At 36.7% G+C, this 25,510-nt stretch overlaps 1 protein-coding gene across 1 annotated transcript; it reads left to right on the top strand.

Moving 5' to 3' along the window:
• The first annotated feature begins 1,483 nt into the window (after window positions 1-1,483).
• On the top strand, window positions 1,484-24,872 carry SP3 (Sp3 transcription factor). Its single transcript, XM_009996310.1, has 5 exons — window positions 1,484-1,537; window positions 1,994-3,350; window positions 14,920-15,112; window positions 21,797-21,993; window positions 23,103-24,872. The coding sequence occupies exons 1-5, from the start codon at window positions 1,484-1,486 to the stop codon at window positions 23,417-23,419; spliced, it is 2,118 nt and encodes a 705-aa protein (XP_009994612.1). The 3' UTR covers window positions 23,420-24,872.
• Window positions 24,873-25,510: the final 638 nt, after the last annotated feature.

The following is a 25,510-nucleotide window of genomic DNA, read 5'->3' as shown; positions in this document are numbered from 1 at the left end:
GTGAATCGAGTACTTAAGAAATTTTGGCAGCATTTCAGCAGCTAGTAACTATTTGTAAACAAATCTTGAACACGAGTATAAAGTTAATGTGGTAGCAGAGAAAAATGGAATTATTTTCCTTTTTCTAAATAAGATGGTGTGATATGGAATATTGCGTATTTTTTTCTAATATAATAATTTTAAAGTTGAAAGACTAAGGGATTTAAGTATTCTTTAAATGAAAGTCTAATCAATGTAAGAGGAAAAAAAATGGAGTTATCATTATTCCTTTTTCTCTTTCTGCTTTTTTTAAGCATTAAGGCTACCAATTAGTTTTGTTTTGGTCATATTTACTAATAAACTACCTGAAAGGTTATCTATAACCCTAAGGCAAAAGAAGGCTGTGATTCTTTTTTTTTTAATTTGTAATTGTTATTTGTATAGCTCTTGAGAGGAATTTAGAACCAAGATGTGTGTTTCCTTATTGGAAATGCAGCTTGTCATACACAGTTAAATGATTTTTTAAATAAGTACTCAGACTTAAATTGTGTATTTTTCTTGTACATGTAAACATTTCAGTGTTACAGCTCAGAATACAGTAATAAAGTGAAACTAGTTAACTCCTAGCCTACACTGTGAAATAAATTCTCTTGGTTGCACGCTGCAGGATTCATTCAGGCTGGCTAAGTCTCAATGCTATGTTAGAGAAGAATAAGGTGTGTGCTCTGTTTTGCATATCGAGTTTTTATTCTAGAGGAAGTCAGTGCAGCATCAGAAAAAAGACGTGATATGCTCCAGTAACTTCCCTACCAGGAGTGATCACAGGATCAGTGCAGAAGGACTAACTAGAGCTTTTCTGTCTGTGTCCTGTGAACTCTGCCAAGGAGACAAAATTTGTTTCACAGAGCTGAATGAGTTGAAAGACAATTTACTTATTGCTAAGTATTAAATTATTCCATTGGCTTACTGTAGTGCTGTCAAACAGATAAGGGGACAACTGTTTTAGATTGGTGGTTATTTACAATACCAAGTTGATTAACTACACAAATCTGTGCAAAGTGTTGCAGGATGTTAAATCTAGTTCTTAATATTCTGTCCTGAAAAAGCTTGTTTTGGTAAAGAAATGTAAGTACAATTTACTGAATCAGGAACAAAAGCATACATCAGTCCTTAGGTTCTTTTAATCTTTAACCGTCTGGGTTCTGTTCTGAAATGTTGACCTTTTCTGTTGTTCCAACTTAATGAAGATAGATTTTTAATTTTTTTTTCTCCTCCTAATGGATATATATGACTAATCCAACCGTAATTTCAGTGTAAAAGTCAGTTTAGAGGCCTTCTTTCCTAGTGAAACAGTAACTTGTACAAGCTTATAAATACGAGGACTTTGTATTATGTGTAACTTAAACTGAGGCTCTCCAGTCCTTCCAACCATGTGACTAAGTCATCTCTTAACACTCTCCATACTGGTGAGAATTACACTATGCACATCTATATCATATATAACATGGAGTCAAAAGGCGGTGGAGCTCGAGGAGATGCAGGTGACACTGGCTTTGTGGTAGTTCCTCCACTTCTGAGCAATAGGTGCTGGACTAGGTAAAGAGCCATAGTTGAGTGCGAGGGTAATGTGGTGATGACCAGCTGCACCAGCCTCTGCCAGCTCCCTTCTTCCCACAGCCAGGGTGTGGGGTTATTCAGCAGCCCCCACACCAGGATAACCCTGCTGCTGGTCATCTGATGTAGCCATGGCACAGGAGCTGCATTTGACCTGCTTGTGAGCCACATGCAGCTCACAAACCACAGGTTAGTTACCCTGACTTGGGCATTAGCTCACTTACAAAATCTGCATTTTGTAGTTCTAATCTCATTGCTGTTGTTCATATGGGGTGCACTTGCATGTTTTTCAGTAGTGTATCAGTCTCTAGTGTTGAATTGCATGGATGTTCTAGCATACAGTTTGTATGCCTCTTGTTTTAATTTTGTTGGTTTGGTTTTTTTTCTTCTTTTTATTCAGACAGGGGACTTGTCTTCTGTGCAACTAACAGGAACCCCAAATAGATGGGAAGTCTTGTCTGCAGCTCCTACCACCATCAAGGATGAAGCTGGTAATATAGTACAGATTCCAGGTGCTGCCACAGTAACTTCAAGTGGGCAGTATGTCCTTCCTATTCAGAGTTTGCAAAATCAACAAATCTTTTCTGTTGCACCAGGATCAGACTCATCGAATGGTTCTAACGTACAATACCAAGTAATACCCCAGATCCAGACAGCGGATGGTCAGCAAGTTCAACTTGGCTTTGCAGCCTCTTCTGATAATAGCAGTATAAATCAAGAAACTGGTCAAATTCAGATAATTCCTGGCTCTAATCAAACCATCATTGCCTCTGGAACACCTTCGGCTAATATTCAGAATATCTTATCACAGTCTGGTCAAGTCCAGGTTCAGGGAGTTGCAATTGGTGGTTCGTCTTTTCCTGGCCAAGCACAAGTAGTTGCTAACGTCCCTCTTGGACTGCCAGGAAATATTACTTTTGTACCCATCAACAGTGTTGATCTAGATTCTCTGGGACTTGGCAGTGGTTCTCAAACCATGACAGCAGGCATTAATGCAGATGGGCACTTGATAAATACTGGACAGGCCATGGATAGTTCGGAGAATTCTGAAAGGACTGGTGAGCAAGTTTCTCCTGAAATCACAGAAACCGCAACTGATAATGATTTATTTGTGCCAACATCATCTTCATCGCAATTGCCTGTGACCATAGACAGTTCTAGTATATTGGAACAAAATGCAAACACCTTGACTACAACTAGTGGTCAAGTTCACAGTTCTGATCTTCAGGGAAATTACATCCAGACATCAGTCTCTGATGACACACAGGCTCAGAATATTCAGGTCTCCACAGCACAGCCAATTGTACAACACATACAGCTTCAAGAGTCTCAGCAGCCAACCAGTCAAGCCCAGATTGTACAAGGTATTGCGCAACAGACAATCCATGGCGTGCAAGCAAGTCAAAGTATATCTCAACAGGCTCTTCAAAACCTTCAACTGCAGCTGAATCCTGGAACTTTTTTAATTCAGGCACAAACAGTGACCCCTTCTGGGCAGATAACCTGGCAGACATTTCAAGTGCAAGGAGTTCAGAACTTGCAGAACTTGCAAATTCAAAATGCACCTGGTCAACAAATAACTCTAACCCCTGTGCAGACTCTCACTCTTGGTCAAGTTGCAGCAGGTGGAGCGTTGACATCAACTCCAGTTAGTCTAAGCACTGCTCAATTGCCAAATCTGCAGACAGTTACAGTAAACTCTATAGATTCTGCTGGTATTCAGCTGCATCAAGGAGAAAATGCTGGCAGTCCTGCAGGTATTTATTTTACTCTTTTTGCAGAAAATTGTTTTTTATTATAGCATGTGGTTGGTTTGAATGGTGATAATTGTAACATTGTCTTGTGGAAGCCTACAAAATACAGTGGGTTAAACATAGTGATCATAAATTTTATTTGAAACTGCTATTCTGATAAAAACTGCTGTAATGGTAGAGCATAATCCCACCTCACTTCTTTTAGTTTAACTGTAAATCCCAACTGGTCGTGTTAGTTAACAGCACTTCTAATACAGTGTTTATTGGTACTTCTGAGTCTTGCCCATGCAGAAGTTCTGCATAGTAAATCATGGAGGGGGAAATCTGACTACCATCTACCACTCTTAAGTGTCATGAGCATACCCCATTTCTTCCCAGTCCTGACTAGGTGAAGTTTTCTTGGAAAATTCCGGTATTTCTGTTCATACAATTTTATTTTCCCCTGAAAATTTTCAGACTCCTGAGGTGCTGTTACTGATCCACTGTTTTGTTAAATTTGTTTCCTACTGATTTAATATCAGTGTAAGTACAATGTATAGAACTCGTGTAAGCAGAAGTGAAATAAGCATGTAAATACCAAAATGGAGTCTATGCTTAAGAGCATCTGTGAATTTCCAGCACTACTTATCTGCATTGTTTCAGAATATATAATTGTTAGTAATAAATTTCACTGTCAACAGAGAAGAAAGGCAATTTTCTTAAAATAGGTATTTCTTAATATGAGAAAAAAATAAACATGCTTGTGCATTCCAAATTTCAGGGTGTACCTACGTAAAAGATAGAATAAGAGATTCTTGAGGTTGAAGAAATTCTGCTGTACCATTTCCAATGACCACAGAAAGTCTTGGTTTGTCTCCATCACACGTTGCTACTTATGAGTATAGACATCAGTGACAAAAAATATGTGTTGTGCAGCTATTTGAGAGTACAGCTAAACTGACATGTCAGAATCTAACAGTTGGAGAAAGGGTCCTGTGGCAAATATGAAATACAAGGAGAATGATAACTTATTTCTGAGATTTATATTTGGTATAGGATCATGTAGCTAATGTTATTGTTTGTGGGGTAACTTAGAAAAAACTTGACAAGAAAGATAGAAAGGAAAAGGAGAGAGGAATCAAAAGAGAAGACACATGAAAAGTAATTGGAGCCTGCTATGTGCTCTGTGTATTAGTTTTTCTGTTTACAAACCTTGAGTGTTGTTTTAATGGTGGTTCATAATGAAATTCAAGGGAATTCCATCAAGCATTCCCTAACTGTATTTTCCTCTGAGGAATTTCACATGGGAAGGGGAGAGAGTACATGGGATATGTGAAATGTGATTTAATAGGCAGAAGCAGTAGATGAATAGCAGAAACTATTGCCTGAAGTGACCTGGTTATATAAAGACAGGGTGAAGATGTATATTGACATTTTTCCTACTTGTCTAGGAGTAATAAATAAACTGGAAGGTATTAAAACTGCCATCCTCTAAATTTGGGGAGAATTTAATTGGTTCCTCCTTTCTGTTACAAGAAACTCACCTTTCCAAAGTAATGATCAATGTTACACTGCTTCTAACAGAAGGCGACTGAATTCTCTTGATTGACCTTCAGTGTCTTTTCCATATGCATTTGGTATTTTGTCTTTGTCAAAGTTTTCTGAAATATTTTTCAGTGATGTTCCTCCTCTTCTTAAATATAACCCCTTGCAATATGGTATGGCATCATTTCTTAAGGGAAAAATAAATACGCAGTTAGAAGCAGATAGTAAAATTATAAAAAATATTTTTACAGTTTTGCTCTTCTGATCTGCAAAAGAGGAAAAACGGTTTGGCTTTAAATTGAAAGAGGAAGGTATGTGAGGTATGTGGAAAGGACAGGAGAATGAGAGAAGTTAAAGCTAAAGGGTGCTAAGGTGCTGTGAACTACCAACAAGCTTTCATGCAAGATAAGGAGTGTTCCCTGTTTTTCTCTGCCCCGCCCCTAGTTCGTATAAATGATTTCCTTCCATAACAAATAGAGTTGGGCTGTATTTTCTGTTTTAATTTAGCAAAGCTTTTCTACCTAAGGCTAAAATAAAAATAACATATTCCTAGTCTTGGGTCAGAGATGTTTGATAGGTCTAAGGTAACATTGATAGCTCTGTTAGCAGTGTAGCTGTGAATGCTGTGTTACATTTAAGATTTTCGTAGCTACAGCCCATTGTGTGAGAGATAATCTTCCAAGCCTTGCTTCCCAGGCAGACAGCAGAGGACGTTGTTACTGTTCTTACAAAGGTGTGAGAGGAAAAAATGTCTTTACCTAGGTCCTACGTTTTGTTTACATAATTGAATGTAATCACAACCCTAATACACAACTAGTGGCTTTCTCCAGCAAATGTAGTTTTCTTTGACAAATGTCCAGTAATTAGGTTTTAACCAAAATATCTGCTTTACCAGGTGTACATACACAGAGACTTCCATTGCACTGAATTGTTCTGAAAAGTCTTGGCTGAGCTTGTTTTACCTTGGAATGTTTGTTAGAGCTCATATTCCTCCTCATTGTGCTTAGTGTTGTCTTGTGGTGGTAAAGAGTATTGGTTAGTCAGAGCTGAAAATTGCTTTTCAAAACAAAAAGCTATAGCAAATAGTATCTCTGTGTTAAACACTGGCAAAGAGATATTTTCTCGCTTGGCTTAGGTCTTCTGGTCTTGAGAGGTTAACCCTAAGAAAGCTGTCTAGTAGGCTACTCCATTTGTTGACGATTTGTAATAAAATAGTACATTGTGTGTAACAGAAAGATCCTTTATGCACACAGATCACATTACTCTTTAGCAACTTACCTGTTCAGGAAAGGTGTTTATTTTTATTGGTATGTTTATATATTTTTTTCTTCAAACATTTCATATAAATTAACGTTCCTTTTGGAAAAATGCAGGGTACTGAAATGTACCAACTTTTTATGTTTCTAATCTGGCAAGTTTTGTCAATTTCAAAGGATTTTAAGTTACTCTACTTCTTATTTATTTAGTTTTAATCTAAAGCCATTGTCCAGACAAAGGAGACTTGGCAGTGTTAGCCAAAATCTAATTGTAGTAGTTTCTCAGCTTATTCATTAATATACTGAAACATAATTTTGGATGATTTATTTACTGACAAAAGACAATTTTGCTGGGTATTACCTGTGTTGCATAATTTTTATAAGATGTTGGATGCATTTTTTTTATATATACTTGTTTTGAGTGTTCCAGTAGCATCTGAAGAAACTAGCAAGTGACCTGAAAGAAAGTAGCACTTGCTTGAGAAGGGCCTTTCCCAGAAACACTGAACTGAAATATTAATTTATTTATAATAGAAAAAAATTACAGTTTTTCCAGGTTGGTCTACAGTTGGAATAAAGTCAAAAGGATTATCAAGAGCTGGCTCAAAATGCCACTGCAGAACTGAGGTCTGCATTTCTATGTTGTTCTTCCTAGCTCCTCCTCTGCAGGAACAGACATAGCTTCTTATGGACTCATCTTCCAGGCATTGAACCTTGTATACTCGTGCCTGTTGATCAACTTACGCCAGCTGATAGAGAGTGGGAGTGGTGGGGACTTCATTCAATCCCTGCTCGAACCTGAAGTCTTTATCATGCTGAAGTAATTTAGATATTCCAAATTTGGCCAAAAAAATTGGTAGACAATTTTCAAGGTAAATAGTTGCCCAAGCAACAACTTAACATCTTTCATTTGCTGACATCTTGTGAGGCTTTGGTCTAACATCTGTTAGGTAAAACAGTCTTATACCCCCCAAAAAATTAAAAATGGAGTATTTACCATTTTACTTACAAGGATGGTTGTTTCAGTGTTTTAATGTTTCCAGTGAAGTATTGCAGGATGCTGCTTAAAGCACAGCTTTCTTCTGGCGTCTAGAACTTTATAAAGAGCTTTGGCTGGTGTCACAACTGAGTACACAGCTCAGTTTTTTATCTTTTTCAAGTTCCAGTTTTTAACCTTATTTGGTTTAGTTTCAGTTAAGCAGTTTTTCCTTCCAAGGCATTCTTCATACTAAGCTTTTGAGAAAACAGCATGGTGTTAACTCTGAAATTGAGTATGATTATTAAAGAAGTCATATGAAATGCATGAAGTAAACTGAAGCAATTATGTAAAATAAATATTTTAATCTGACAACATCTGTTTTGGGCTATCCCATGTACGTTTGAGGCATTTAGTTTGCATGTTGTAAAATCAAAATAGCTGAAAAAAAATACCCCCACTGCTTTATTTTTAACATGAAGAATGAAATTGGGAACTCTGACAAATTTAAGATAGAGCATGAGTTAGAGCTGTCATGTAGTGATATTGTGTAAATAGTTTGCTTTCAACATGTTTAAGTTATATTCCTTATTTTCTAATAATTTTTCAAAGGAAATTAATAAATTGTGGAAGAATGAGGCAATCATGCTTGTTTGTATTTCACAACCTTACTTATAAAAGTATATAGTGAATTATCTCACCTCAAGTGTAAGAAAGTTTGCATAACTTTAGTCTGATTTTTTTTTTTCATGCAGTATCTGCTGTTGTGGAATAGATTTGCATTTTTTCTTCATATTCTTAATAAGATTGAATTTTTGCATCCTTCCTCTGTGTCTGTACTTTGTGTGCTTTTCTGCTCTGTGTCCCAGAACACAGCTCAGAGTCTAATTCATTTTCTTGCAGCCCATAGTGGTGAGGTGCAACTTTGTGTGTATGTTACTCTTAAGTGAATATTCTGTCATGTATGCCATTTAGATTCTCAAGCTTAAGGAGGTTAGCCTGAGATATCTTAGTATCGGATATCCTTAGGATGCTCACAAAAGAATCTATTACCCAGTTTCAGGTACTCATTCCTTTTTCATTTTTCAAATACCCTTTTTACAAGATAATCCTGAAGCAAAAGGAAAGCTCTTTTACACCTTTGGGGGTGTGTGGCAAGTATCCATGAAGTGAAAGAGTCAAGGGATTTTATTTCCAGTACTAGTTCAACTTAAAAGAAGACTGGAAACTCATCTTCTGTCTTTGTGCAGTCTCAGCACTTCAGGTCCATTGTTTCAGGTTCAGTGCAGTTTTCTTGCCTTTTGAACCTCCTGGCAGGATCACATAGTTTGTTTCTGATCTCTCAAGCTAACTTGTCGGTGCATCTGGCTCATAAAAAGCATCTGCAGTTTCTACCAAGGACAATGGCTGTCTTTTCATAATGCCAGGAATGCTCTCACCAGGATTCTAGTTGTGATTGCATTATTGAAATTAAGGCTGAGTTGTAGATGGGTTGTCTTTCACTGATTTTAGAAGACATTTTTTTGAAAGGTGGTAATTTTTAAGGTCAAAAGAGGGGAAAACATACATTCAGTGACATTCTCAGTATTGACCATACAGAAGTGCTAGTTTTCAATCTGCATTTAAACTTCATGCCAGTTTTTAATCCCTGTATTCCATGTATATTTTGTTCTTAATTTTTCTTAGTCAAAATGTTTTACTGTATCCTAATAAGTCACTTTCTGTGCAGAACTCAAGTATATTCCATCAACAATGACGTGTCATCATTGATTTAAAAAAAAATAAATACTTTTTAATCTAATTGTTCCCATACTCTCATTTAGAGTAGGATTAATTCTTTCGCTACTTCTTCGAGTCTTTGTTTACCCTTTTTCAGTATTATCACAGTGCTAGCTTTTTTCTAACCCACTGGAGCATTCACATGGTCTGAGGCTAGCAGCATTAAAACTATAGATAGCTCTTCAGCCTTCTCTTAAAATTATAGAATGAAAATTATGCTAATCTGCTGATTTATTAAGTGTTTATTTCAGTAACTATTTTTACATCTTCCTGACATACTGTCAGTGGGAAGTTTTTCTTCCTTATCCAGTGATAGGACCATTATTTGGTTTTACCTAAGTACAGAACATAAATACTTATTGAACAGTTCTGCCTACCCGAACTACTGCAGATAATTCAGTTGTTTGACCCTTGTAGCAGTCTAATAACACTCTTTTATGGAGGAATACTTAACCCCACTACTCTCAGAATTCTCTGTATCCAGCTGTTTTCGTTACCCATTTCTGCCATTCCTGGTTTCTTCTATATCGAGCATGATCAGCTCTTCTTCCCCCTTTCTAGTTATCCCCTCTTATATTTTCAACTATGGGAAAAAAGGAAAAAATAAGGGCATGCTGCAGCAGGCAGAACTGCCCATAAGAATCTGAAACACATCTCAAAGAACTGCAGTTACTGTAGGGTAAGTAACTGTTCTTTGATGCATAATATGTGTTGTGGTAGCACTGACTTATGTACTTTCATGATTTGGATATTCAAATAATTGGCTTAAAATAATAGGATCATTTGGAAATACAGCATGAGGAGTTTCTTGCAAGGAAAAAAAATAACCTATAGCTCTATTTTTAGTAATTTTGCTGGTGCTGCTTATATTCAGCACTGTGATCTCCTGATCTTAGCCTTGTCCAAAACAGTTTTTTTCCTCAGAGATTCAAGATCTGATTTAGAGCTATTGAAACTAAATTGCAATTTTATGAGTTGATGTTTACAGGTGTTTCAATATGACATTTTGTAGTGTATCTTCTGTTGTCTTGCAGTTTATTATATAATGAAAATCCTAAATTCACACTTCAGTTTTGGGGAGCAAACCAAAGTAAAACTCATTAACCTTATTGAGTTTCCTGTCTGAAAGACTTGCACAGCTGGTCAACTAGTGGGGAGAGTTTTAATTTGGGTAGTTTACATTAGGAAGTTAAGTTTAGATGGGAATGAACAATGCCAGTGTCTTAAGAATTTTGAACATCTTAATTAAAGCTTCCTCTCAGCCTGAGATTAAAGCAAGACAAGATACTGAGGCAATGTGGGTTGCACTGTAGAGAAAACTGAAAACCAAATTAATAAGAGAAGATGGAAGGAGATGGGAATTCACATCTGTTTTCTTGGGTGGGATGGGAAGGGAAGAATCTATTAATATGTGATGCTATGAGGAAATTGATGTGAAGGTATGTGCAGTGCTGCTGCAAATCTTTTTTCAGCTTATTTCTGCTTTTCGGATCAGGAACTTCTAAAGTTTAGCTGAGTAGAAAGGCAGAATGACTTTCAGCCTCCAGGAAAAGCAGCTAAACTGGAAGCCCGTAGTTTGGATACAATTACAGGTAGTGCTGACAGTGCCTTTGTATGACATTCTGCAGATGCAGATATATTTAAAAAATCTAAATGGTGGCATAGTCCTCAAATGAAACATTTTTGCACTACATCCTCCTCCCTTCTCAATTTATCCCTGCTTCTGTGGCTGTTGGGTAAACTAGTAACTTTTCTCACAGATGAAGAACACAGCTTTTCCTTAAAGTCCTAGTTGAAACAGGCCAAGATAGAACATGAAGCTTGACAGATGTACTCATCTGATACATGCTGAGGTAGGTAAATGACCTGGTTGTATCAATGGGCAGCTGTAATTCTCTCTGAACTATAGTTGAGATGTACTCGAGAATAGTTTTAGCTGCACTTATATCTGCATAGTTTCATACTGTCCGTTTGCTTTTTCTTCTCTGATCCACTTTAAACAAATCTCTTAGTTACTGGTTTTATTTGCCAAATACACTTAAACTTGCTCTGTACTGTAGGCAGTTCGGGGCTTTCTGTGACTATGAAATAGTACCTTTGGAGCAAAATTGCACACCAAGATCCTAATTTCCATCCTTTAGAGGAAAGCAAAACCTAAACTAACTGGAACACATTGTATGGTTTTCAGAATCTGTAGGCCATTATAAGCAGTCTCTTTGTCTGGATTTTCTCTTTAACTTACCTGGTACCAGGTCTTGAACTTAATTAAGAAGTAAAGGCATATAGAAATTTGAAAGCATGGAAATAAATAGTAAGAAAATATAACCTTCATTTAGCCTGTGTTTGATTGGTAAAAATTAAAAGTTGCCTCAAATTTACCGGCGTTTGCATTAGCTTGTCATGACTTCAGTGATTGTGTCAACTTTTTTAGGCCCAATTTTTTGCAGAGTATATATAAAACCTTGTGTTCTGTCTCGTGAGACTGAACTAGAATGGTGCATGTCCAGAGGGAGCACCAAGAGAGAAATGTGGAGTTGTTGCTATCTATAGGAATTTGCATGATCTCCAGTTCCATTACCCTGTGGAAGACTCTTGACCTTTTGCTTTTATCTATGGTTTGCCTTTTCTACCTTCATTTTCTTACTGTTGTGTAAGTTACAGTGGCACCTTCTCCTCCCCTCTGACAATAGCGACAGATTCTTCCCTCATCTCTTGAAATAATGTAAGACCTACTTAGAGGGCAACAGCCTCACTGGCTTTAAGGACCTCGTTCAGGCCATCAGATTCACTATGGGGTTTGATACAATCCACTCTTCTCTCTGCTACATCCTGCAGAGGTTATCTAGAGAAACACTTAATCTTTTGATATTTCTTCTAATTTTGTTTTATTTAGGGGGTCTTGCCTATAAATTGCCAGCTTACATTGTACTTTTCTGTGTGCCTAGACTAGAAGATGGTCTTTCAGAAGAATACCTAAAATAGCTACACTTTCTGCCCTTCCAAGATAACCAGGAAACAGCACAAAATTACAAATGCAGTATTACTTCAACTTCAATTCAGTTTTCCTTTAAAAAAATAATACTATGAATTATTGTATGTCTACGCAAATTGTTATCTTCTCCAGTATCCTCAGCTCTTATGTGTATTTTGTCTGTCTCTCTTTTCTTGTACAAATAATTTCTCCTCCGTGGTAAAACTACAACCAGCTTTTGTGATGATGCAATTATGATGGCTGGGAGGGACTGGGAATAGAGAGATACCAATGAAATAAGTAGAAAGAACTCGTCATGGAAGTTTGCAAAGTGGAAGAAACATTGCATGAGTTGAATGAGTTGAATGTGCAGTAGTAGACATTTTGGATGTCTTTCTATTGTTAGGTGTATCCTTGTTAATAGAGTGTGACTTTGGCAAGTCGGTACAACATAAGAAAACATGTTATATGGAATGTTTGACTTCAATTGTGGAGTTAGGTCTTGGAAGCACAGATCCATACCCTAATTTGATTCATTCACCTTTGCTAGGACATGTTGGTATCTCTTTTGAAGTGTGTGTATGCAGTACTAACTGGATTCAGCTACTAACTTTACAAACTAGCTCTATGTCAGTGTCTAAAGTTAGTAAGATGATTATTAAGTTATTTTCTTAATACAGTGTTTTGTTCTATTAGCATTAATTTTTATTTTAGCTAAAACCAGAATGTATACAATGTACATTTGATTGGCGAGAGAACTTTGAGTATGGTGTATAGCAAATCCAGTCCTAAATAACTGTTTGGACGTTTGAATTGGCTTGTGCTGGCAGCCTTGCCAACTCCGTCTTTAAATTTCTATTATGTCCCCAGTTGCAAAAGAGTAGAGGAGACTTTTCCCTTTTTCTAAAGTTGCTGTGAACATATTAGTATACTTAATAGTATCCAGTTTGAGAGATCAATTCTATGAACTCTTTGTATGTCAAATGGTGGTTTAATTTTTGCTTGAGATAATTTTTAATTAAACATGTATATAGAAATTAGTATGTATAATAAAGTTACTTCAGAGGTGAGTCTCAAAAAATTACTTAATTTTGTAGGAAAGATAGTTTGATGGCTAACACAGAAGGCTAGAAATCACCACAGGGATTTTCTAGGCTTTCACATGAAAGGTACTTGTTATGTTGCTCTCTGAATATCGTGAACTTATGGTAACAGTGAAGCTCAGTGTGCAGATGATTTTAGTGCCAAATGGTACCAGAGGAGTTCTGCTGGATGTTACCATGGACTTAAAGAACCAGCAGAAGTGAAAGTGCTAGCATCTGGATTCCCACAGCTCAGAGTCTGTTGTATTTATTCAAGCTTACTTTCTAGCATTGGCTTTTGCAGCCAAGCCAGATAAATATTCTAGACTTCCCTGTTCCTGACCTGGAGTTCTCTTCCCAATGCTGTGGTTGTCTAGAAAATTATTTTAACTTTACTTATATCAGTGATAGTTTTTGGCACAGTCCCACAAGTGGTTATAAATGTGCAATTAAGAGGAAGACAAACTAAGGTGTTGGGAAAGACTGTACTGAGACTTTATTAGCACCAAGCAAATTATTATGTGTAATTACATTTTCTCTAAACAGATGAATGCTGGTGATTATGTGGGAGGTAGACTAAGTAACTATTACTTTTTATATATTTTAGCATTAATTTCTTTCCTGATCTTCACTGGGATTGGATGCTGCTTATGATCTGAGCCAGCACAGTTTCTGTTATAATTTATCATGCAATCCATGCAGCTTTCTCTTCAGGCTGTAGATGGCTGATGCACTGGGTCACAGGAAGAATTTCAAATGGTCACAGGGCTCAGTTAAGATTTTGTTGTTTGAGTGGGGTTTAAGGATAAAAACCTAAGTTTATTCTGCAGAGAAAACAGTCTTTTAAATACATCCAGAAAGACACACAGCTTTTAGTTTGAAACCTTCAACAAAAGAAAAAATAAAATAAAACATTGATGGTTTGCTTATTAGTTTGTGCTTTTGGCTAATCATTTTCACTCAAAAAAAGTAAACTACTCTGCTGAACAGAAGAAGAAGCTGTGGTTGAGCTTTCTAATTATGATCTATAGAAACTTTTTGAAATCCAGACTAAAAGACTTTTGACTTATTAGGGATCAGGAATAGTGTCTGAGGGGAAAAATGTTTCTATTAAAATGTAAGTTTGTTAAAATAGTGTTTCATAGTGTACTATGGGTGTTCATGATAGTTCTTGAATTACATTGAAAGAATTCTCTGTAGGGAGAGGTTACACATACTTGCAAATGTCCATCCTGTGAGGATAACTTAAGAGGTTTTTTTACATCCATGAAACTGCAAAAACTGGTTTTGGCTATGAGCTCATCAAAACGTTACAGTGGTTCATGTGTTGCTTTCCCCTCTCTAATGCTGGTAACATTCTTCCCTAAATGTTTTCTTCTCTATGTATAGTGGAAAAGGCATACATTTGAGGTGAGAAAGAGAAAATGGAACAAAAGTGTGATTTTTGTGTGTGTTTTTTCCTTGGATGTCTTGGTCTTAAGTCAAAACCTTTTATTTAATTGATTTCTTGTATGACTTTATATATATATCTCTCTGTGCATACTGAAAACTTCTAAAGATTATCAAGAAAGACTGTTTCTACTCCATGTCACACTAATTGAGAAATCCTGTGGAAATATAAAGGGCTACTTCAGGATCATTTGAAACATACGTTTACATTTTTTCAGCTTCTGTCCAACCTCTTGTTCCTCAGTTTTTCCTGAGTTTCAAGCCAGGAAAATCCTCTGGGTAACAGCATTCCCTACCATGAACTGTTCACACTTAAAACTTTAGTACTTCGTTATAGCTTGTCTTCAGCTTTGAAATGTAAACTTTTAAAATACGTTACAGGTTAGAAGGGCACAGAAGCAACGTCAGTATGCACTAAAGGATGTTGACTTTTGACTGACACAGTGCTCTCAGCAGTAAAAAGATTTGATCATCATGGTTTCCTTCTCTCTACTTAATGGGCTACGTATGGATCTGTGTTTGTTCTTTTCCTCAGATATTAGGATTAAAGAAGAGGAGCCTGATCCAGAAGAGTGGCAGCTCAGTGGTGATTCTACACTGAATACCAATGATCTAACACATTTGAGAGTACAGGTGGTAGATGAGGAAGGGGACCAACCACATCAAGAGGGAAAAAGACTGCGACGAGTAGCTTGCACATGTCCCAACTGTAAAGAAGGTGGTGGAAGGTATGTAACATTGTGTCATATAATGTGTGCAATGATGAAAACGAGTGAGGAAAAAAGGAGCTTCAGTTAACAGTAGTTCTCTACAGTGACAGAAACTAGAGGCTTATGCAAAAGAGGACTGACGCCTTCATTTCTGGGTTTGTAGATGGACAGGCAGATTATTCCATCCATGATCCCATCCTCTGAGTTACTCCATTGAGATTACTGGGAAAAATCTGGAGTTAGATACCACCCAGAACAAGTGAGGGGGTAGAACATTGCCCTAAATAATATGAAAATGAAATATTTTGGAATATGCACATCTGTGATTGGCTTCCAATCATATGTCAAGGACTTGATTAAATCCTGTCTTCCTGCATTTCCTCACTGATTGCGCTTTTTTTTCCCCCCACAGTTTGATTGCTTTAGAGTGTTATAAAAATACAGTTATGCCTGTTTTCTTATTCACTGGTTTCCTAAGAAAAAAAAGCTTTAAATAATAACTCTATATACCAAATTTTGAATTGACTGACTGTTTTCAGTCAGAGTTGGTGGAGATTTGGCTAACAAAAAGGTACTAAGTTCCGATTTGTGTAAAACTTCACAGCTGCATAGGAAGCCATGTTTTATTATACAACATCTCAAAATTATTCTTCAGCTTTTTGGTATTGTATAGATTTTATTCTATTGCAAAACACTTCCTTTTAAAAGTCTCAGGTATGGGTATAAGAGGGGAAGGGAAGATAATAGGCTGCCTTGTTCAAGTGAAAATGTTTGTGGTTTTGTGCTTGATGTAATTGTGCAGGAGTTTCTTTCCAGTACACAAAAAATTGTACATTTGACAATAGTTTCTTCTTTAAAATTGAAGTCTTACTTAAATGAGAACTATATTCTAAATTACAGAGTTCTATGTCCTGTGGCTCTCAGAGTTCTAAGGGTACTGACTGGTTATGTCTATTGGGAGGCCACTTGCGGTTTTTTTGCTGAATATTCCAGATACCTTCTTTGCAAGGATGGAGAGGTAATACCTCTAGGCAACTATGCCGAGTAAATACTAAACGTTAAAGACAGAAACACTCTTGTATATTTACATCACAAATTGCACTGATGGTAATAGCTGCATTTAAGGTTATATAGCGTCCTTGTCAACTTCCTTTGGTTAAATACCTATGTGTAGTTTATTGAAACCTGGCAGAGGCATTTGTAAGTTTTTGATGAATCTTCACTCTGCCATGAAGCAGAGTGCCCTAAGCACCCTATATTGAGATTTGCTTCAGTCTGGGAGAAAATTCTGACAATGTGATTTGCACTGGCCCTATCCTTAGGAAATGTAGAGATTTCACTTGTTCATCTTCATTGTGCTCTATTCCAAACAACAGTGGTTTGAATTTAGAAACATCTTTACTTTAAAACCCTCTTCCTCTTAAGTGGAGTTGCTATAACACCAAATTTTAAAGTTGAAGCCCAAGAGAGAATCTTTTTGAGAGATGGTTTTGATGAAGTCGGTAGAAGGTATGGTCTGACTGAAACTCAGGCATGGGAATTTGGGGAAGGGTTTAGATAGGCAAGAATCTGAAATCCAATATAAAGAAAGGACTGGACACATCAAACATACAAAGCAAGTAGGAAAAGTAGGGCAGGAAGTCAGGATGTGAGAAGTAGGACTGGAATGGAAACAGGATCATGAAGGAGACAATGGCAAGGAAACAGAAAAAGAGTGAAAGTGCCTGCAGTTGCTAGAGCAACTTTCCCACTGGAATGTAGAATTCATTCAGAGTCTAGCAAAAAGGAGTTAGCCTACTTGGAGGAATATTTTCCTTCTCCCTCTCACACATGTTGATCATGTTCCGTAGCTGCTACAGTTACTGGTTTATTTCTGGTGCTTAATTCTGAGGTCTGATTTGTCTTTCAACTCTACTGATGACTTGCAGAGGTTCAGATAATAGGACATTTGCTTTTATAAATTTCTTCAGATAGCATTCACAATTCTTAAAATTATGTTAAGGTTGCAAAATTAAAAACTTGGAAGTTGGCAAATACCCAAGTTGAGATGTCCTCGGCAATTTTAATTTGATCCTTTGCACATATGCATTATTATTTGGTTTCTAATTACATGACTGCATACTATTTATTTTTTTTTTCGTATGACCCCAGTGCCGTTCAGTGGATGGGATGGATGATGCGCGGGGAGTGAATCAGGGCTAGGAAATTATTGGCACCTGCTTCACTTATTGCAGAAATTGGAAGGCTTTTAGGAAATGAGACACAGGGCTGCAACAACAGGGCTCTGACTCTAGCCACCCCACTTTTGCCACTGCAGAAGTACTGAGTTCATTGCTGTTACAAAGCTGATTGAGCTGAATTGTGAACATCTACAGTAGTCTAAGAAAACATGCTTCTGTATTGAAATTGACACCTCAGGCTGGAGAGAGTTTGACAGTTTTGGCCTCAATCTTTTTCTTCCTCATATTTGGATGTATGAAATGATTGTACTAGTTAAAGTTCACTACACTTTAGTGTTGCAAGATGATAAATTATTTACTATTTGTGAGTTACTGGGACACTGTGAGTGTTGTGTATGTTTGTGATGAGGAAAAAAAACCCTGGGAAGAGAATAATTCTGTATTTAAGATAGTAACAAGTAAAACAAGAAAAGCACATTAAATCAGTATGAAAAAGGTGAATAGCATTTCAGTCAGTGAATACTACCCCTCTTGTGCTCTGAATGGGATAGGAGAAGGTAGTACGTGGCTTCACATACTCAGATTTAGTCATAATATCATCTTTCACATAGTCTTAGTTTTGGCATTTTTTGTCTTTTCTGGATGCAAAAGCTAGCTGAGGGGTTCTCTTCTGTTTTTTATTGGGTTTTTTGCTGGCTTTTTTTGACTCAATACAGAATTGAACTACATTGCAGTCTTCAAAATATTTTGATTTGTTCCAGTCCTGTGAAACAGGAAGCCACTATTATCTTTACCTTGGCTCGGTGGAAGGTAGAGAGGGAAGAGGATGACGTATTAAGTGTGTACATTACAACCTTAAAGCCTCAAGCTGATACAGTGAATAGGGGCTAAGCAAGTTGAGAGACAAAGAGATATGTATCTCAAAGGGTGACTCTGATCCCAAACAAACTGTATGAGGCTTCTAGTTAGGGTGTCTGAAGTTAGGTGGAAAATTCGCCTTCCTCTTAGTTACATTTGGAGATTTCACCCTCCTGTCAATTGCGTCTGGAATTACATTGAGTTGTAATTGCAACTGTCTGGATCTATAGCAGAACTATGCTTCTGAGTACCACTTCAGGTACGTAACTCTAAATACTCTAAATATTCTTAAAATAACTAGTAAGTGTATGTTTTACCTTTGCAATACTTGGTGTTTTCCTGGAAGTACTGCTGGAATGAAAATCCAGTTTCTCAGTGGGTGAAGGTGTCCTCTGATGAAATCATTGCGTTCTGCACAGTTACTGAGAAATGTGGTTTCCAGTCTTTATAAAGATAAAATGAGCTATGAAAATAGTTAAATATTAATGGATTTAAAGACTCCAGCCAAGGAGTAGGCCTGAGTTGTATCCTTTTGCTCAGTGATGATAGTTATTGGCCGGTGCAGCAAGGAAGGCCTCTTAGCATGATGTGTTAGGGCATAGTGCCAGACTGTCACAGCTGCAGAGCATCCAGATAGAATTTGGCTCATATCCAGGCAGCTTAGAGCACACATGAAGCAAACATGCAGATGCCTACATGAAGCTGTGTAGAATAAAACCATACAGTTACTCATTCACAGTAGTCTTGCAGATTTCACTTTGTGAATCCTTAACTTTCCCTCACTTCAAACTTCAGAGTTTGCTAAGGAATTCTGTCACCAATTAGGTGAGGTGCTTAGAATTACATATGCTACACCACCTATGACCATGAGTTGAACCTTGGTTTCCTTCAGTCTAGACTAAAGGTGCAATTAAGCAAATAAGTGTCACATTTATAGCAGGGAGGTTGGAACCTGATGATCTTTAAGGTCCCTTGCAACCTTAACCATTCTATGGTTCTGTGTGCTGTATCACGCAAAGTTACAAAGTATTTGTACTGGTTATTGTGGAGTGGAAGACTGTGGTATATTTGGAGATGTGAGGATAAAATACCAAATACAAAAAATATTCTACATAAAGAAATACATTCTCAATACAGTTTCTTATAAGCCCGGACAGAGGACTTGTTAGGGTTACATGGAGTTGGACAGACAATCAAAGACACAGAATAGCAGGATCCTGTAGAGAATTTTTTCAGTTACCAAGACTGTATAATAGAAAAGAGTCATGGGTGTTCCTTTGCCTTGCAACACAATTGCTGGATGCCTTGAGCCACCAGAGGACCTGAGGAGAAGCTGTCTAGAACTGAATCATTAGATGAAGGTGAACTTGGAGCTGAAGAACTGTGGAACTGGTTGCAGTAAGGCGAAAGGCAGAATACAGAAAATTTCCTCCTTGGAGTTCAGGGAGCTGAGTGCTTTGGTTTGTGAGTCAAATGCCACTGAACTGTGACAGGGACATGGAGTTTGGTGTGGTGGCCTAGCTGTCTGTGCAGGCTGAGAAACTAGAAGAGAAAGGGGGAAATATAAAGACATTTTACAAAATGCCTTAGAAATTGGCTGAATGTTCAAAACTTGTGAATATTGGACTTTTGTGTAGTTGGCATAGTACAAAATTAAATGCCTGTCATTACAGTTAATTTTGCATCTTGGCTTGAGGGAAGACCATGGAAGAGTGTGAACCTAACAGTTTAGATGTAGAACAGTTTATATGTTTAGATGAAAAATGGGTGTTTCAGATGAGGTTGAAGATGTAAAAAAGGCAATGTTTGTCCTTATCCAAAGCAGTGGTCTTTTGGGACATTTGAAAAAGGAAAATGAAGTTAAAAGTATTCTTGCCAAGTAACAGTGAAGGAAGAGCTTAAGATGTCAAGTCAGATGTCAGAATTTTTTCCATTAAATTTATAAACAAGCTGGATAAAGGCAAAAGTTCTATGAGGCTATGGATTGAAGGGTGGCAATAAAACAAAATAAATTAGACAGATAAGCAGAATCTCTTCTGTCACCAAACCCATAGGCCTCTATGAGTCTACTGCTACACAGCAGGGTCAAAAGCCTTCTGGGCTCTCTACTTCTTCTGCCACTGTATTTGTTCTGAAGTCAGTACCTCCATTGCCATGACAAATAATTAGTATGTAAAAGTGATAGGTTTTTTTCTTCTGAGACAAAATCATTAATGAAGCACTGTGAAGATTGCTCTATATTGGGACTTCTTTGAAATGTTTTTTAGGACTTAATTGTTTTTTATCTTTTAATTTTTCTGGACTGTCTGGAATGTTTTAGGTGCGTATGTGTGTAGGTTGGAATTCCCACTAGATGCTGTGAATTTTTAGAGCAAGTTAATTTCCAAGTGCTAGCTCCATAAGTGTATACACATGTTTACACTGAACCCTTGTTAGATATAAACAGATTTATTCTCTCTCTAGATGCAGAGATTAAAATCTAAGTCTAATAGTTGCTTGGCAAATCCTTCAGCCACTGGACTGTTAAGTGGAAGTTGAACACCTAATTTAAGGAAAAAATTTGCCCTGTGGAGGCAACTGGAAGTTGTATAATCAGTCATGGAGGATGGAGTACCCAAGACTGTGATTTCAGAATCTACTTAAGGTGTTCTAAGTTAACATTGCTGAATAATAAGGTGGCCTGATGCTTGGCTGCATTTTCCAGTCTCCTCCCGTGTGCCAGCATTTACTATTCATATAGCTGTGTTGTCAGCCAGATCTATTTCCTGGAGTGCCCCTTTCAGAAGCAGCAAACACTTGAATTGGCTAAAATCAATCATGATGCCCTGTGGTGGTCAGGCTGATCTCTTTCTCTAGGTCTTTGGAGGCTTTTACCTTTCTCTGGCAATTTTATTAATAAAAAAGGGGGGAGGAAAAAAAAAAAAAAAAAGGTTAGGCTTTTGTGTTAGGTGCTTCACCTGAATCAATCACCTACCATTTCAGTGAGGCAGCATCTTATAATAGGCATCAAGCTCAGGAGTCTGGAATACACTGTCTGTGAATTATGTGTTCATTTTGATAGATTTATTTTTTTTCCTGAATTACCAAGAAATTAATTTAAATGTCAGTAAAATCAGCTGTTTCACTGACACGCCTTTTAGTGGATATATTCAGGTTACTATGCTTGTCCTCCAGCCCTAAACTGCTTCTAAGTTTTCCCCAAGATGCCAAAAGTCCCATCTGTTCTCCTCCCAGTTGCCAAAATCTCCAATTTCCGTTTTGGCAGTTGCAGTCGTTTGTGTTTTTCTTTGCCAGAACTGTCTTTGGTATGGTAAAAATTGAAACTGGAAGAAATTTACAATATGGGCACTTCAAATTGCTGTAGTGACTGTATTTCCAACTTCGTATACTGGTATACTTGCTAAAGACTACACTTCCATCATTTGGATATCACATGCAGTTGAATTATAGTTTGTTGCAGAAGCAGGATCTCATTATAGAATTTAGTTTCAGCTTCTTATGGAGTGTGCTGGACTCTGTATTTTAAACAAAAATGGGAAGCTGCTCAGGTTTGTTTGGAAACCTATTGGTATATGTAGCCCTACTGGCATGTGTGATCAGTATGGAGGAGGAATGTGTTAGAATGAATAACTTCCCTTTTATTTATTTATTTATTTTTTAACAGAGGCTCCAACTTGGGAAAAAAGAAGCAACACATTTGTCACATACCAGGATGTGGCAAAGTCTATGGGAAGACCTCACATTTGAGAGCTCATCTCCGCTGGCATTCTGGAGAGCGTCCATTTGTCTGCACTTGGATGTTCTGCGGCAAGAGGTTCACGCGCAGCGATGAGCTCCAGCGACACCGAAGAACACACACAGGTTTTCAGTCTTTGATTCTGGTGCATTGAACTGAAGGAGGGTAGTGGAGAGGGCTTGGATAAGTGACTTTTAAGAGGAGAATGGATCTTTGTGTTTGGTTGATTTTAATGTAGTGTGACTTTTCTAAAATTGGCTAAAACTTACAGCTGTGTGTACACTTTGGTTTCTTTAGTAGGTCTGAGAAGGAAAAACAGCTACCTTTTTTGGTTGAGGACTGACATTTAAATTAATGTTTAATATAGCTTTATCAGAATACTTCTGTTCAGGTTCAGCAATTAAATTCATTGTATGAAGCAGATTAGAACTCTTGTTTCATCTTAAAAGTGTAATATTTCTCTCATCTTAAAAAAGGAAAATAAAAAGACAGAGCTAGATGTCCAACAGATTAGATATCATCCACAAAATCAAGGAAGAGCATGTGATGGTGCATCATTCTACATCTTCCAGTTTCATGGTTAGACAACTCATTAGGAACTCAAGGTTCACATTTCTCTTTTTGTCTAATACAAAGAAAAGAATTTCATCTAGGACTTCTACCTTTTCAAGGAGCAGTTTGCTTCAAGTCTATTTCCTGTATTACCTATTTTCCTACAAACTGAACTTACCATTACTTTCCAGAATGTTCAACTGCTTAGAAGACAGATCAGACTAGACACCTCCAGAGGTCACTTCAATCTTGAATTACACTATGATCTTGTCTGTCAGCCTCAAATATGATTCTGCAGGAGCTCATACAGTCTTCCCTGTCTATTGTTTGGCAGGTTTTGTTCTTCTTTTAGGTTATTTGTTGGCAATAATTGCAGTGAAGCTTAGCAGCCTGAGGACTGAGATGGCAATGTTCTTTAGCTTTCCTGAAAGATCTCCCTAAACTCATCGAGACACAGAAAAATAAATCAATCCAACATGATAAACTTGTGTGTTAAATTTCTAGACATATATACAAATCCCTTAGCACACAAGTTTATCATGTTGGATTGCTTTTTTCTTCAGTATAGATGTTGTTAGAATTCTGACTCTTGAAGGCAGTAAGTTATTTCATGTTTTGATGTACATTTGATATTTTTTATGTTCTTGAAAACATTATTTTTTTTCCTTATCTTCTATGACAGGTGAGAAGAAATTTGTCTGTCCAGAATGTTCAAAACGCTTCATGAGAAGTGACCACCTTGCCAAACACATTAAAACACATCAGAATAAAAAAGGTATTCACTCTAGCAGTACAGTGCTGGCATCAGTAGAAGCAACACCTGATGATACTTTGATTACTGCAGGAGGAACAACACTTATCCTTGCAAATATTCAACAAGGTTCTGTTTCAGGAATAGGAACTGTTAATACATCTGGCACCAGCAATCAGGATATTCTTACCAACACTGAAATACCTTTACAGCTTGTCACAGTTTCGGGAAACGAGACAATGGAGTAAATATTACACAAGATACCTATTAATTGTGGTTATTTTTATACAGTAGTGAGAAGAATATTGTTCCTAAGTTCTTAGATATCTTTTTATTGATGTGCAAAAATTTTTGGATTGACAGTAACTTGGTTATACATGACACTGAAATGCCTTACTTTGTATGATATTCCATAGTATATTAAAATGGTAAAATTGCATGGGTTTTGTAGGTACTTTTGGAATCTAGAAGAAATGAAATTTTACCAAGTTATATTAAAAAAAAAAAAAAAGAATTTAACGATGGAAATGGTAGTCTAACCAAATGCATCAATCCTGTGTGGTTTAGTGTAAAAAAAATGAGAACATGTTGGTATTTATCTATTGTAAGATAAAAGAAGTTGATGGGTGAAAAGAAATCATGTTATGATAAAAGAAATTTTGTAATTTTCTTGATGACTGGAATTTTTATTACGCATAACTGACAAATCAAGTTTCCAAGCAAATGTTACATAGTGTAGGCTTTACTTAGCTCATCAACTTGTCATTTTGAAGCTAATTATTTTAATTAGGTTAACTATGTACAATATTTTAAGCATTACTCTTGTAAGATTTTGAAAACTACATTTTAACATGGAACTCTAGGGATAGTCACCTTTTGAATCCTGTTGAAAAGCCATGTTTAAGATTTAATTTGCCAAAATGATGTCTTGCTAATATCCTTTCAATAACCAAGGTGGGTAATATAACCAATGTTTAAAAAGCTTAAAATGTTAAAAAAAAATAAAATATGTATAGATTGAGGCATTTGGGTGGTAAGGCAAATGTTATAGTGAGGTATATCCCTTCTTTTGAACATTGGAGGACCAAAAATAAGGTGTATTGCGTCTCAGCAGTGATTTTTATCAAATCCTTTTCCAAGAAACATCTGTCTGCCAGGGCCTTAAAAGCCATCTTGTAAATTACAAGTAAAATATAACATATGCAAATACAACAGAAAAATCACTTCCATATTGACAGTACTCCCAAATATATGGATATAGTCATAGTGAACTAGGGATTTTATGAGGTTTTTATTTGTTTGTTGTTTAGTTTTTGGTTAGTCAATCTGCATTTAAATATCAGCCATCTTTCCTTTTTTGCTTCTTCCCTTAAAAATTGTATGTATCCAGTACATTTAACTGATAAACATATATGTTTTTTATTATGCTGAATTTTCTTTTTATTTTTTAATTACTGTTTATATTTTCAATTATAGAAAAATGTACAAAATCAAGTTATATAGCCAGTCTGTAAGTGCTATACCATTTTCAAAAAAATGTACAACAATAATTACTGCAGTTCACCTATTTACAAACATTTGGAAATCTGTTCATTTGTTATTCTTAAAACCACCTCAAATTTAAAGGCTACCTTATTGTACGTTTAAAGTGTATTATAACAGTGTGGTAGTTAATAAAACACTATTTTTTTTTTCTTTTGACTTGAGTTTACTGTACTTCTTGTTAACCAACAATGTATAATTTCATAATGCATGTTGATAGCCTGAGACGCTTTATTACTTTGTGCTAGTTGGTAGGATGTAGAAGTGGTGTTTCCTTTGCTTATGGGCAAGGTGATGCTAATACACCATCTCCTTGCTCTTGGAAAAAAACCCACCTGTATGTGCACGAACATGCATGTAATTTATACTGTGTTGGTATAAAACTGGTAACTTTTTTGACCATAAGCTGAGCAGGGCATAGCAGAAATGTAGGAAACATATCCTGTAGAATATGAAAATAAAGTTTTATTTACATTCCTAGACATTTACGTGCCACAATACAGAGAGTCTTGATGGGGAGCTGTGGCTAAAAGGGATAATGGCCTTTTGCTTAAAGCATAGGAAGAAAGAATAAATAGAAGAGGGAAAAATGTTAGAAAATACAACTGGAAAGGCAAGATGATAGGTTTAGAGGGAGTGTGAAAGACCAGTGAGAACTGTGAGATGAGAGTGATGGTTGTATACGATGCAATGATAAAAGTGAAAAGCTTGTTTGTGAAGTAAGTCTTGAAACATCAAATGGCCAGAAGACCAGGATAATTTAGGATAAGCCATGTGAAATTCAGCCTAGAAAAGAG

This window comes from Chaetura pelagica, unplaced genomic scaffold, assembly GCF_000747805.2.
Source record: "Chaetura pelagica isolate M959 unplaced genomic scaffold, ChaPel_1.0 scaffold3, whole genome shotgun sequence".
In the NCBI taxonomy this organism is placed as follows: Eukaryota; Metazoa; Chordata; class Aves; order Apodiformes; family Apodidae; genus Chaetura; species Chaetura pelagica.
Note: the sequence above shows the minus strand (reverse complement) of the source record. Positions and strands in the feature narration are given on the sequence as shown.